The sequence below is a fragment of the Corvus brachyrhynchos genome, unplaced genomic scaffold (assembly GCF_000691975.1).
Source record: "Corvus brachyrhynchos isolate BGI_N302 unplaced genomic scaffold, ASM69197v1 scaffold44, whole genome shotgun sequence".
Lineage (NCBI taxonomy): Eukaryota > Metazoa > Chordata > Aves > Passeriformes > Corvidae > Corvus > Corvus brachyrhynchos.
In genome coordinates, this window is record NW_008238359.1 from 1,827,373 (window position 1) to 1,841,831 (window position 14,459).

The following is a 14,459-nucleotide window of genomic DNA, read 5'->3' on the forward strand; positions in this document are numbered from 1 at the left end:
CCGCACCTCTTCGCTTTCCTTGTGGAGATGTTCAGCACCTTCCAGATTTGCGCCTGCACGAACGAGCTCAGCCTGCTCGGCAACGTGGAGCCAAAGCCGCACACCGCCCTCACCCTCACCTACGGCTTCACCGTCCTGCACGGCCTGACCCTCGCCGGCAGCACATGCAATCCCTGCGGGGCCCTGCAGCCCATGTGGGGCGGCGGGACATCGCTCAGGATGGGGGGACTCAAGATCGCCGCTCAGTTCGTGGCTGCAGTGCTCGCCAGAGTGTTCATGCACTTTATCTGGAGTCTGGAGATGGCAGAGCCACATTTTGGAGCACTCTCACAGGGCTGCAGCAGCCCCATGCAGACTACAGAGGTGCAGGCATTCTGCATAGAACTGCTCTTTTCTGTCGTTTTCCAGCTGGCCGTCCTGCGAGCCGAAAGTGTTAATCCCAAATACAGAGTACATTTGATTGCTCTTCTCATCACCATGCTCGTGTATGCAGGTTAGTATTTTTTCTTTTTTTCCTTCTGTTCCTGCAATAAAGTTGTAATGGAAGGGGTTCTTACTGTTTTCGTAGAAGTGTTTAGATGCAAAGTGCTTTTTCTTAGATTACACTTTCCTTGATGATTTCTTTTTGTATCGTCCTACATATGCAAAGTTCATTTGGCGTTTATATAAAGTTTGCCTGGTTGAATTACAGGCAGGTATGGGGTTAAGAACGAAATGAGTTACACATTTAAAATTATGTCAGGTCTGCAAGTACATATGGTTAAGTGTTAAAATATCTCAGTGAAGGATTGTTTCATAATCCAACTATTTATACAGCGTGAGAGATTTCATACTATGTGTTCTGATTACTAAGTGTCATTGGGAGAGCACCGCTGGCTGCATCAGGAAAAAGTGCTGATTGTGCAACAGCAGGGTACAGACTGGTAATATAGAAACTCTGCATTTAAATAATGCATAATTCATATCAGTGCAATTTATTTAACTATTTCCCTAAATCAGAGGCAGGAATGGTTATTTGTGGAATACATACAGCAATAATACCTCATGACACCAAATGTAAAAAAAAAAAAAAAGGAAAAAAAGAGGTGCCTGTTTCATTGTCTGTAATGCCATGTGTGTCCATATCCCCGCCTTTACCTGATTGTCACCTCGTGCTTCCCAGAGCTGGGACGCTGTCACCTGTCCATCTTCTCTGGACCAGTGGGAAGGGAGAGGTGAGGGGAGTCAGTCTGAACTTCTTTCTTCTGACTGTTGATGTTCCCTCTTGTCCCCACCGAAGTGACAAGAGTTGTTAGGTCACTTGAGGACTGCCCTGCAGGGAGTCCTTCTCCTACTGGCAAGGAGGTCGTGTAGCTTGGAGAGGTGAAAGACATGATTACAGAACTCCCTGCTTGTGCTACTGCCCCCACCACAGAAAAAGTAATCTAGGCAATTACCAAATCCCTTTGAGAGAGGGAGATCACTCCTCTTATCTGCAAACATCCGGGATGTCACTAATGCCTTGTCCTAAAGGTTTAGCTGTATTAATGCTATTTAACATAATAGCATCTAGAACAATGTACAGTCACATTTTCAGATGTAGTAATGTAAAAATCTTTACTCATTATTTTTAGCTGAAATTAGCTAATACCTTAAAGACAAAAGTCGATGGGGAATTTTGAGAATTAACTTGGTAATTTGAACTACTTTCTAAAGTTAACTTTTAAAAGCAGAAGCAAGGTGTCAGTGCATTTGAGGACATTAAATATATTTCTCCGTTGCTTGGTGAAAGTGTAGCCAGATATCCTCCTCCCTCTTCTGCAAGCATAGAAATCTGGATTCCTGATTCCTAACATTCTTCTCCTGCTTAGCATACAGTCATGTAAAATAATATGTGTCACATTGCCTTTCTTTCAGCTAATTCATACAAAGAATTCACTCCCAGTGTCATTGGCCAGGTTCCTATCTTTTTCTAGCAGGAGAAGGCTAAGTGTGCCACGTGAAGGCTGAGTGCCCTTCTGTGCCATAAACTTGGCCTTGTTGGGACTATCCAGTGCAATCGATCTGCACGTACTTCTAGGAAACCTCAGACCTGCTGAGGTGCCCAGGCCTCTTTTGCATCGTGTGCACAACACCCTGTGCCACCTGGACATTTTTCTTTGCATTTCTTTTAAACTACAGTCTACTAGTCTACTATAAAAATGTATGTGTATTCAGATCCTGGCATAGCTGAGGCAATAACAAGGGGCCTGGTAAGTGGCCATGGACGATGTCTGCTGCACATATCCCGTATGTCCTGTGCATCTCATGGCATAGCCCTAACCATGTCTGTCCTACCTCTGCTTCTTACACGCAGCAGGGAGAGTGACTTACAAATCAGGTGTCACAAACCATGGCCTCCAGCAGGACAAGTTCTCATCTGCAGGCTGTGAAGACAGACAGATAAACAATTTAGCTGAGCGGGATCATTCTCAGGAAATCTTCTGCACCTCTTTGTTTACTGTTTATAAGAAACTTGAGTGCTTCTCTAAGAGGAAGAGCTCTTCCTTGCACACCCAGTACCAAAGGCTCAAGCAACCAGCACAAAATAAGGCAAACTTACCCTTACACACTCTTACTTTTTTGTACAAAAGTACTGAATAGTTTAGAATCTTGTCTGAATAATAATTTTTTTAAACTTTAATTTGGTAAATGTGGATACTAAAAGGCTAGGAGCAGAGGAATTTTCCAGCTGCTGAAGCATCTTGTGAAGTTTTTCTTTCTCATGCAAGCTAGCTGAAAACAGTTTTTTGTAAACCAAGACTTTATCTTGCACCTGCAAACTTGTTGCCCAAGTTGTTTTGTCCATTGGAAAAAATATTTTGAATGGGCGTTATGGAACCTCCACCTATCACTCTAGAGGGTGGATAGTCAAGTGACCAGTGGGGTCATGCCACCCTTGTGAACAAAGCTATATAAGCTGATTTATATCATTAAATAGAGCCATTTTGGCCACTTAACCTGAAATTGGACTCGTGTCGTTTTTCACCGTTCTCGGTACAACAGCGACAGGTAAATACAGTGTTCTAGCTAGGAGCCCAGGTGCATTAAATTTACAAAATAAAATTCATTATAGTGATCTCTTTTTATACTCTGATTTCAAAAAACTAAATCAATTGTGCCTTCAGGACTTGTGTTTGATACAGTTATGAGTGAATTAGAAATTACAGAAAAAACACCTCATACATGGCATATCGTAATTCACTCCATGAATTATGCTCTGCTATGAGTTTGAAAGCTGTATCCTGCAAGGTGAATGATTGCTGTCTAAAAAGGGACTGTAAGAAGGAACACCTCTCATTCCAGTTTGGTGTGGGTAAAATTCTGAAGGACAGCCACATCCCTGTGGCTTACACCTGTCTAAAAGTATTGATGCACAGAAGGTTCAAAAACATTCAGTTGTATTTTTATGGTTGAACAAATGAAGCTGTTGGAAAAAACACATCTCAGTAGGTCAGTGTTGTACTGATAAAAGGTACTGAGGTCTGCCCTGTACCTTACTGCTGTTCCTTTACTTTTTCTTATACTTTTTTGTACTTATAAATATTTGGATTTTTTTTTACATTTAGTCCCTACACAAACCAAATTTTTATAGTAGTACATACCGAACACAAAAGTTCTGCTTCACTCTCTTTTTTTCTACTAAATAAAGAAAAAAAAAGAACATTATGTCTTTACACATTAAGGGGATGATTCATTAGCTAAGGATGCAGACCATATGCAAGATGGTAAAGGATATTTTTGTATAGTTCTTTTGGGAAAGTACTTATTTAGGGGTTAAAGCAATACACCTTTTGAGGGCTTTTTTTTATTTGCAGGCAGCATTACAGTTAAGTCAGAATCATATGAAATTGGTTAGATTTTTCTGAGCCTAACATATCAAGGTACAAATGAGATACCTATTTTTAATTCCACGTTTCTTCCTAATTTTGGCTTTGCCTTTAGTAGAGGCAAAAAGGTAAAATTACTTTCTCATGCCCTGTGTGGCATTACTTCCCCTTTTAAACTTTTTATGCATACCCCATCAAAGAGATTACACTTCTGCCATAAAATAATTTGTCTTTTCTGGTACAGAGACTGAGGTGTTAAATAATTTTAAGTAAGATTATAGTAGTGCCCCTGGCCTATGGTTGATATTCTAGTAGTTATTAGTAATGAATATTGAAGAAATACAGCAGCTAAAACTGTCTAATGTTTAATGTTCATCAACTGCATCCTGAGAGTGAAATTCTGCTTTCAACTCTATGTTTGTGGATATAGAAGCAGAAGCAGTGGAGTCATAAATAGATTAAAGCAAAGTAAATTATTGTAACTGGGCTTCCTGGCAACTGTGGACATTGCTAATATGTCAGTGCAGAAAAACAGACTGCACAGTAAATCTGACTTGTTCTTGAGAACAAGTGTAAAACCACAGTGAACTGAATAGGCAAACAAAGATTAAAATGTTCCTGAACCGTAATAACAGTAAAAGAAATAATAGGGAGAATATAGAAAGAGAAATACAGAGAAGAGAATGACAAAGATTTTACTAAAACTTTGGGTAAATGATTGCACAGTCATAGCAAATGAGGATTACAGCAGCAGGGTATTTGTACAAAGGGTGAGTTCAAAGCTCATACAAGCTTATTTGGGGAGAAGTCAAGAATAAGCTGTAAGGAATTATATAGGTGCAATTACAGAATATTTTATGGGAATAGGTTAATAGATAAAGCAGGTATGGAGTGGTTAGTAACTAACAGTAGAGGAAAACAGATAGTTTAGCTATGAGTAATGCTTTTTCTGCAGAATTGCAATGAGAGGAACAACATATGTAAGAATTAAACATCCTTAGCTCCAGGTATCTGCAGTGTAATTACAGCTTAGTCCCCAGTGTAATGTGTTTGGATCTCATTATTTAGAAAATGTTTAGGCAACTGCATTTACATCTGAAGACAGAGGCAAGGAAAGATGCTTGGCTTCCTTCTGCAAGACAGTGGAGTGGCTCTTGCTTCTATTTTCTTTGAACAACATATAGAAGTTTCCCACAGTTCTTATACCATCTGAAAATCTTAACGTTCTGTACATTGATATGGTAATATTAGTGTTCCTTTAAGAAAGTAGAGGGGTCAGCTTAGCAAGAACAGTACTTGACAGTTTTTTTCTTTTATCTTGCATATGTGTTTCATGTGACATGAGGCTATAATGTAATGACTTATGTAATTTCTGTCTCCTCTAAAATCATGATACAGAAATAGCTTCTAGCTTTATCATTAGAAACATTCCACATTGGCCAGACCTATCTCTTTAAAGAATATTTGCTAGAAAGAGATAAAGGAAGTTATAGCTTGCCCTTCACATGTTTTAAAGCCTTTGAGAAAACAGTTAAACTGTTTACTATGTCATCAGGTGAATAACTTGAGAAGAGTTTTATCTCTTCAAACTGCTTCTGCTAATTCACTTTATTGCAGGGTCTAGATTTCTTGTAGTATGGTGTATGTGCATTTTAATTTAAAGTAAATGTTAAGAAAGATGGTTTGATTTCATGCTGTTTACATCTTATTACAGGTGGAAATCTCACAGGAGCAATATTTAACCCAGCACTGGCTTTTTCATTACATGCAGATTGCTTCTATGACAAATTTTTGAGTTACTCGCTAGTATATTGGATAGCACCATCCTTAGGTAAGTTCTTAATACTTTATGTATTTGAGAAAGTGTTATTTAGTACATGGTTCATAAATCAGGAAATAGGTGTTGTGTATTTGAGAGTGTGCTTGATTTTTGTGTTAAATAAATCCAGAAGATAGTAGATTATAATGTATGTGTTGAAGTCATTCAGAATCATGGTTTCATTTTGCAAATGCAGGCTGTGTATTTTAAAAATTTTTAATGCTCTATGTAGAGTGCCTGCAGCACTGTTTTGTGAATTAGAGAAGGATTTGAATTGGGAAGGACCTTTAAAGATCATGTGGTCCTTACTTGAAAGTAAGTATCAGCCTGATGAACTTCAAAAAGAGAAACATACTGGTTACCAGGCAGTGTCTGTCTTGTTTGTGACAGTTTACAAACACAGGGGGATGATAAATTAAAAAAAACCCTACCCACAGGTATTGAGATAAGTGCCTTAAATAGGCTTTCTCAGTTACCACTTTTGTTATATCAAATCTTTTTTATCCCCATAGTGTCTAAACTTTGCAGTTCCCATTCTGTGTTTTTCTCCCAGTCACTATTGGACACAGTCTGTTCTGGCAGTTTAAGAATAAGAAGTGTTAGCAACTAGGTTTTTTCTAACTTAAATTATGGTTTTAATTTGGAAGCTATTGATTTTGACTTCTAGCTGTGTGCAGATGAAAATGCTCCATGTGATACTTCATGCTGTTGTTTGTTTACAGTTGGTCCCTAAAAATCTTGAGCTTTCTGCTTAGGGTATATAAAGAAGCAGTCTGCTAATCCTGAATTCTTTCATGACTCTTAATCCTATTAGAAGGTATAACAGTGATGAAGGCACAACAGGATGTAAAATATACACAGGAAACCCTGGAAAGGGCTCCTGTTTGACCAAACACTTCCTTTTCCTGAGTTCAGGTCTGTGCACGTTCTACTTGCCTTGACTCTCAGTCAGCCAAAAATGAAGACAGAAGTTTAAACCTAACTGAAATTCACTTTAATATAATCTTGTTAAATTCGATCTCCAAACAGGATGACTGAACCAACAGAGTAAGTGAGAAATTAACGAAATGTCATAGGCAAAGCTGATCAGCATCACTCGGGTCCTGACAGGCCACATAGTATTTCTCACAATTCAGCTTTAGCTTGCTGATACAGTAACTGATTTCAACCTCATAACCATTTAAAGATTTTCCAGGTTCTAAGTATTTGGGATTTAATCTTTTGGCAAGTGATTTAAAGAAGCAGGAGGCATTCTGAAACCCCATGTTCTACTTACATTCCGAGATGCGTCCTGCAGAACAGCTTTGCAGAAAACCTCCAGGTGATTTTTGACATCATAAAATCAACTGACCTTAACTGAAATGGACCCATGACTTAGAATGTGATTAGGGAGCAATGTTCTATCTCTATGAAAATTCATGAACAGTGGTTTTTCATTAGTTAACATCTAGAATATACATACAGAATACATTGAATGCTGTCTCTTGATTTGTGAGGGAAAGGAATGCCAGACTGAGCAGTTGTAGATGTGAATACTCAGGACACATCACTTATTGCAGTGTCACTACTGTAGCCAACATTAGTTACAGATCTCAGGTCTGTGGATCACCTGTTAGTGATATAAATATCTTACTACAAAACAAGGATGTTTCATGGATGCGTTTCATACATTTGATAGAGACCTTACAAATCAATAGTTGTAAACAATAAATTCTTGGGAAAGAACCTCTAAGCAGAATGATGAAAGTAGATGATGAGGGAAGGGATATTTTAAATTCAATTGTAAAAAATTACTTTCAGAATTCACATGGCAGTAGAAATGCTGTTTCAGACTTCCTAGAAACTGGCAGAGTCACAATGATATGTTAATATGATGTCTTACTTCTTCCAGCATCAGCCTCTTAGATGGTTAAATTACTTTGTTCTTACTTACTTTACTTACTTACTTTTTGTACTTACTTTTTTTCAGAAGGGTTTTTTGTGTTTTGCTGAAATAACTACCACACAGTAGAACCATGGACTAACATATCACGAAACTTAAAATTGCCTGTGCAAAGTGCAATATATTCTCATTTATGGCCATAGCAAAAATCTATGAGGACAAGGAGATGGAGAATGTTCAGTATATAACTGATATCCTGATCTGGCTGTAAGCACATGGTAAACAATGTTCCTAGAAAGGACACTTAGAACAAGAGGAAGACTGATTATCACTTTCACAAGATGAGGATGAAATGGAAATTTTCTTTTAGGATAAACAAATCTCCTGGTGGTTTATGGTCTTTCAGGAATTTAATCTTGAAATTGTAGTTAATTATTCATTTTTCAAAATGGCTTCGTTGATGTTTTGGTGAAGGTGATTCTCCAGCAGCAATAAACTCCCGATTCCTGCAATAAACATAGATGCCAGCAAGTGTTTATAACTTAGCACAGGCAGGCCTAAGTTCTGCACTGTGAACATAGACTCAGTAAGTACCAGTGGAACAAAGACAGTTTCTGTTTTGCTGCCAAAGGAATCCATGTTAGTTGTCCAGGGATGATTATACCATCAGTAATAATGGGGACGGAGCTAATGCTGCTTTCAGTACCAGGGAGATGGCAGCTATGAATGGAAAAGTTGGTGACAAGATAGTCATGAGGTCAATAAAATGAAATGCTCTTTCCTGGACAGGTGCCAGCTTAGCATGTCATAGAATTGTATTGTAGAGTGAGGGATGTTAGAGACCATCAGTTCTAACCCCCCTACCCAGGGGCAGGGACACCTTGCACTAGACCACGATGCTCAAAGCCCCATCCAACCTGGCCTAGCCTCCTGCTAGGTTTCTAGAATCAGTTTTTAGATCAGTTTTACTAGAAAGACTAATACTATTCCTTAGAAAATCAGTGCCACAAAAGTCACTTAGCAGTAGATGTAAATGGAAGAGGTAAGCAAGGGAAAAGGCAACATGTGACACTGAGCTTTCTGCTCAGAGGAGAGGGTATTCAGAGGCTGCTAGCAAGTTCAAACACTTAAGCAAAGAAACAAGAATTCCAAGTCCATCTGCAGTGAAGTGTTCAGTATCTCAGGCACTTGGAAGCAAAGGAGGTTTTCAACAAACAACTAGAAAACAAACTATTCCTATTCCCAGACCCTGGTCCTCATAGGGGTTTTCAGCTCCACAGACATCATCTGAGCAAAAACTCTTATGCAGTGAGTGAATGCAATCCATGAGGCTCCTAGAAACTGTCAGTAATTATGTCTAGTTCAAATACTAAAGGGCCAGTGAGTGGTTAATCCTGAACTCGACCTGCTTACAGAGAAGAATGGGTGGTGAATGTGGCTGCTTGGGTTGTAGTCCTCACAAGAGTTCAGGGTCCAGAGGAGGACTGGGAAGGTAAATAGCAGAGCTGTCCAGACTATGGACTTAAAAAAAAATTCTGCTTGTTTAGGAAATTGCTAAGTCAGTAGTAATTCCCTTGGAAGCTCTATAAATTAGAAAAGTATACGTTACAAGGGTGATTTTTAAAAAAAAGCTCATGAGAGCTCAGTAATAGATTGAGATGTGCAGAAGGAATCTGTCACATAGTTAGACTGGGAATTTGGACAGAAAGCCTTTCCCTGCTGGCTAGACAGAGAGCTTCCCTACAACAAAGGAGAGCATGTAAGAAGTTTAAAGTGGGACAGGCAGCAAAGGAGGAATGTAAGAGCTTTGCACAGGCACTTGGAAACAAAATCAGGAAGGTTAGAGCTCAGCTGGAACTAAGAGCAGGGGCATGCAGAGTTACAAATATCCTAATCACAAAAAAAGTCCAGAGAAAATGTAGGTCAGTTGGAGGATGGGGGAGACAACATAGTGATGGATGGCATGGAAGAAAGGCTGAGGTACCACACAGTCTTCCCAAGCAAAATTTGCTCCCAAACCTCTGTGTAAATCAGTAAAGTTTTTGAAAGAAAGCAATAAATAGGGAGCAACAGTATAGGAACAACATACGTGATTGTGAATCCACTGACTCTAGTGGGATTCACCTAGAAATGGAGGTAGAGTTGGCCAGTGTTGGAATTGTCCTTCATTTATGAGACTCTACAGCAGTTGGAGGAGGTTCCTGCCAATGGGAAATGTGCTAGTATTATGTCCCCTTTTGAGGAGGAGAGAGAACCCAGGGAACTGTAAGCTAGTTGGTCTCACTTCAGTCAGTGGGAAGGTGGTGGAGTATCTAGTCTTGGAATCCATTTCCAACCATGTAAACAAAGGTAATCACAGGAACAGTCAGCACAGATTTAGCGAGGGTAATTGACCAGCTTGGTTGCTTTCTGTGATGAATCCACGTGGGAATGAGGGGGGAGCAGGGATGTAGCATACCTTCACTTTAGTAAGGCTTTTGATAACACCTCCCACAGCATTCTTGGTTCAAGGTGGGGTCACTCAAAAAGACTATTAGCTGCAATAAAGGTTGGCTAAACCATTGACCTCAAACTGTCACAATCAATGGGCTGACACCTGGCTGGTGGCCAATACCATGCAGAGTACACTGGTGTCGGTACTGGGAGTTCATATTCCCCAGTGTGTTTAACAGTGACCTGAATTAAAGTTTGTTTACAACAGTTTGGTCTCTCTGCAAGACAAAGCACGTGATTCAGCAGTTTGGGATCAGCACCACTGCAAAGGGATCTCCACAGGCTGCAGAGGTGGGCTGAGACCAGCAACATGAGATTCAACAAGACCAAGTGCGGGGTCCTAAGCTTTGGCCACAACAACCCCATGCAGCAGGGCTACAGGCTGGGGGCATAGTGGTTGAGAAAGTGGCCCAGCAGAAAAGGACCGGGGGTGCTGGTGACAGCAGCTGAACATGAGCCAGTGTGTGCCCAGGTGGCCAAGAAGGTCAATGGCACGTGGCCTGTGTCAACAATAGTGTGGCCAGCAGGACCAGAGAAGTGATGCTTTCCCTGTACTTGGCACTGGTGAGGCCACTCCTCAAGTGCTGTGTCCAGTTCTGGGCCCCTTAGTTCAGGAAGGACACTGAGGTGCCAGAGTGTGTCCAGAGAAGGGCAACAGAACTGGTGAAGGGTCTGGAGCACAACTCTTATGAGGAGTGGCTGAGGGAGCTGGGGCTGTTTAACCTGGAGAAAAAGAGGCTCAGGGAGGACTTTACAGCTTTCCACAAATACCTGAAAGGAGGTTGCAGCTGGGGTAGGAGGGGTGTCAGTCTCTTCTCCCAGGCAACCAGTGATGGGATGAGAAGACATAGGCATAAGCTTGTGCCAGGGGAGGTTTAGGTTGGACATTAGGAAGAATTTCTTCACTGCAAGCGTGATTAGATTTTGGAAAAAGCTGCCCAGGAAGGTGGTGGAGTCACTGTTCCTGAAGGTGCTTAAGCAAAGACTGGATGTGGCACTCAGTGCCATGGTCTATTGACACGGTGGTGTTCAGTGACAGGTTGGACTCCATAATCTCAGGGCTTTTCCAAACAAATTGATTCTGTGATTACTGCCTCCTTCTACTCAATGCATGTGAGGTGGCATCTGGAACATAGGTGGAGTCCCCCCATTCAAGAGCAACGTGTCACAAAACAGGATGCAGGCAGTGGAGGACTACAAAGATGATGAAGGGCCTGGAGTACCTGATTTGAGAGGGAAGGCTGAGGGAACTGGACTTGTTTAGGCCACAAAAATAAGATGAAAGTGTGTTTTAAGTACAGTGAAGCATTATTTCAAGAGTAGTTACAAGGATAACAGAGATTAACCATTCTTTTTGCCAACAAGTAACAGCAAGGCCACAAATTGGGGCATGGGAAGTTCAGCTTAGACCCCAGGAAAACATTCAGGGGGAAGGGTGCAGCAACACTGAAATTAGGTTCCTGGAGAAATGCTACAGTCACCAGCGTGGAGGTTTTTGGGACTCAGCCAGGGAAAGTCTCACTGACCCATGTAGCATAGGCAAAGTCCTGCACTGAATGGGAGACTGGACTAAACAGAATCCCTTCCAATAAGCTTTTTTTGTGATCTAAGAAGTTTCATAAATACAAGCTTATGTGTGGGCAATGCCATCAATGCCATCCTCTTTGTCTCTGAAAGAATACACTGATGGTCATAATAAACTGTATTTGGATGCCCTTTCGATTTATGGGTCCCTTCCAACTTGAGATAGAAGTTTCTTCATGAGAATTGTACACTATCTCTAACTTAACAGTTTTTTCAGCTTCAGAATAAGCCCTAAATCAGAATGATCTTCAATAAAACACCCACTATCCTATACCCACTTGGCAGTGCCTAAAAATGGTGTTACCAAAACAGACACAGCTATCAAACTCAGGCGAAGGATGGAGGCTAAGCTGCTGGTTCAGTTGTTTATACATCCAGCTACAAAGAAAGGAACCCTGATCAGGAACAGGAAGGTGCCTGTGTTGGATTCACCTAGCCAAACTCTCTGCCTTTGGCTTGGCTTACACGGATCAAAGCATTAACCATACTAAGGAAAACAAGGTTATTAACTCACAGGGACCACTTGCATGGCCTGTTGAAGCTTCCTTTGCAAAAAGTACTGATGCAGTCTCTGCAGTATTGTGTTAGACACTCAAATACTTGAATATAATGTTAATTTTCCATACCAGTACTGAGTCCTTCTCAAATGCATTTAAATAAAGGTGCTTTCTGTAACTTCTCATTTCAGGTACAATACTTGTGGCTTTTATATGGGATGAACTCTTTCCTCGGATATCTTGAGACATCAAATCCTGAAATTTGGCAGCACTACATAAAAAATATTTTCAACATCTGCAGACATAAAGCTTTCAGAGAACTGTTGACAGACTTCCATGCCACCTTTCATTTGTATTTTCAGACTTCACATTTGAAATATATGACTTACCACTTTGTATTCAAATAATAATTTTGTAAATGCATATTGGGATTTTGGGAATATCTGCCACCATTTTCAGTTAAGCCATATGAATGTGAAAGACTGTTAAAACACAAACTTTGTCACTTTAGCCATAAGTGCCATTTGCTGACCTTTATTAGCATGCAAAACTAATTTTAGAGAAATACTCTATCCTTTCAAGGTTTGATTTTATTGGATTTCTTCCCATTGAAGGCATCTGCAAAAAGGGAGCTGAAGATTTCTTATACTGACATCATCATATTCCTACTTGCCATATACCTACCTCTGAGAGGAAGAAAGGCTACACTACTCCCTAGAAGAGTCTCCACAGCTCTGTTCTAGAGCCACCCTACACCAAAATTAAAAGTCTGTATGACCAACATTGTTTTAATAATACCTGTGTGCAGGTAAGTAACCCCTCCCTTCCTTCCATGCAGGCTCTGCCCCTTCCTGTCACACTGGAGATTGTTGGAAAAAGCAGTAACAAAGTACCATAAAATTCTGTAGACACACACATCAAATGGCATTTTAGGCAAAACCCTCTACTTTTTTTTGGCAATTACTGCTGCCTCTTCACATAGACACAGTATATAGGCATGAATCATGCAGTACTCCATTTGTCCTTGATTTTATGTAGCTCTTATCAACTTCTTTAAAAAACAAATGAATCTGCAATGCAGGAGAATAAATAACAGAGATAAAACCTACAGGAAAGCTACCTATACAAAACAAAACAAAAGGCACAAGCATGCCCTTTTCAGCCTCAGCTGAGGCAGACGCCACTGATGGGTACCACCCTCTGAAGCTCTGTTTCTAGCATGAGGTTTCTTCTTCTGGCTGCAGCTTAGTTTTTAAATATGCCAAAATAGATCTCTCAAATTTAAAAGTAAATTCAGTTTTTCATTTTATAGTTACTTGGTTTAAAAGGAGAGATGGTTAACAAATTCTACAAAGATCTCAGAATTGTGTCCTTCGCCTCATCATCCAAGTCATCTTACAAACCATATTTTAAGAGAAAGGGAATCAGATGGGGGGTTTTTCACAGTAAATTGATGAAGTCTTTAACAGCTATCTTTTGTCAGCTATCTTTTTTGCAAGAGTTTGGGAAGTAAATATTTCCGTGTAATTTCCTTGTTGCAATAAAATCTTTTCTTGTTTTATTTTTCCAAGGTAGCTGTAAGATTATATTGCAAAATTAAATCAGTTGTATGAATGTGCTTCACATACAAGAGTGCTATCCATGACCCTGTTTTCAGTAATTAATAATAAAAGAAATTAGCCTGCTAATACACTGAAGAGAACTAGAACTGCTGAGTTATCATTCAGCAGCTCCTCGACCCTGGTGTGAGTAGTTCTACCAAAGGAAACTTGTTAAAACTCTCCATGGCAAGGACCACACACCAGCACACTGAGCCTGAAAAGATGTGATCCTCTGAAAAAAGATTTATTTTTATACCTTGTTCTGATTCTAAAGCAGATCCTTTTGGGGGTTTCTACCTTCCCTTTCTTGTGTTACTGCTTTTTATCTCTTTTACCTATTTTTAAAGTGATCCATACCTAATAATTTTACCCCCCACTTTTTCACCTCTCTTATGGAAACAAGTCTTTCAAAATCTACATGATTTGATGTCTCCTCTAAGCCCACGGAGCCCACAGGATAAAGGTCTCAAAAATAAACCTCAAAGAGCATAAAAATAGACAAAGAGAAAGCAGATGTACAAACCTACAGGCAGCCAAGATTTATTAGATTAGAGGCCCTACTTCCACATCATTTCTGATGGCCTGCAAAAGCAAAGTCCATAAAGTAAGGAGGTCAGATGAGATCTGACTTCTCCATGTCTGCCTTGTTTGTTTTGCCACAACATATAGTCTAAAAGAAATTGGTACCAATCTGGGTGTTTAACAAGTAGTTGCTGTATTTAGAGGCACTAGAAC

The 14,459-nt window shown here is 40.1% G+C and overlaps 1 protein-coding gene across 1 annotated transcript; it reads left to right on the forward strand.

Moving 5' to 3' along the window:
* Positions 1-3: 3 nt before the first annotated feature.
* Positions 4-13,811, forward strand: AQP11 (aquaporin 11; the record flags this gene model as incomplete). The annotated part of the gene is made up of 3 exons (XM_008634956.2): positions 4-493; positions 5,563-5,679; positions 12,315-13,811. Coding segments are annotated over 3 exons (660 nt in total), but the record flags the coding sequence as incomplete, so codon positions are not given.
* Between the last annotated feature and the right edge of the window lie 648 nt (positions 13,812-14,459).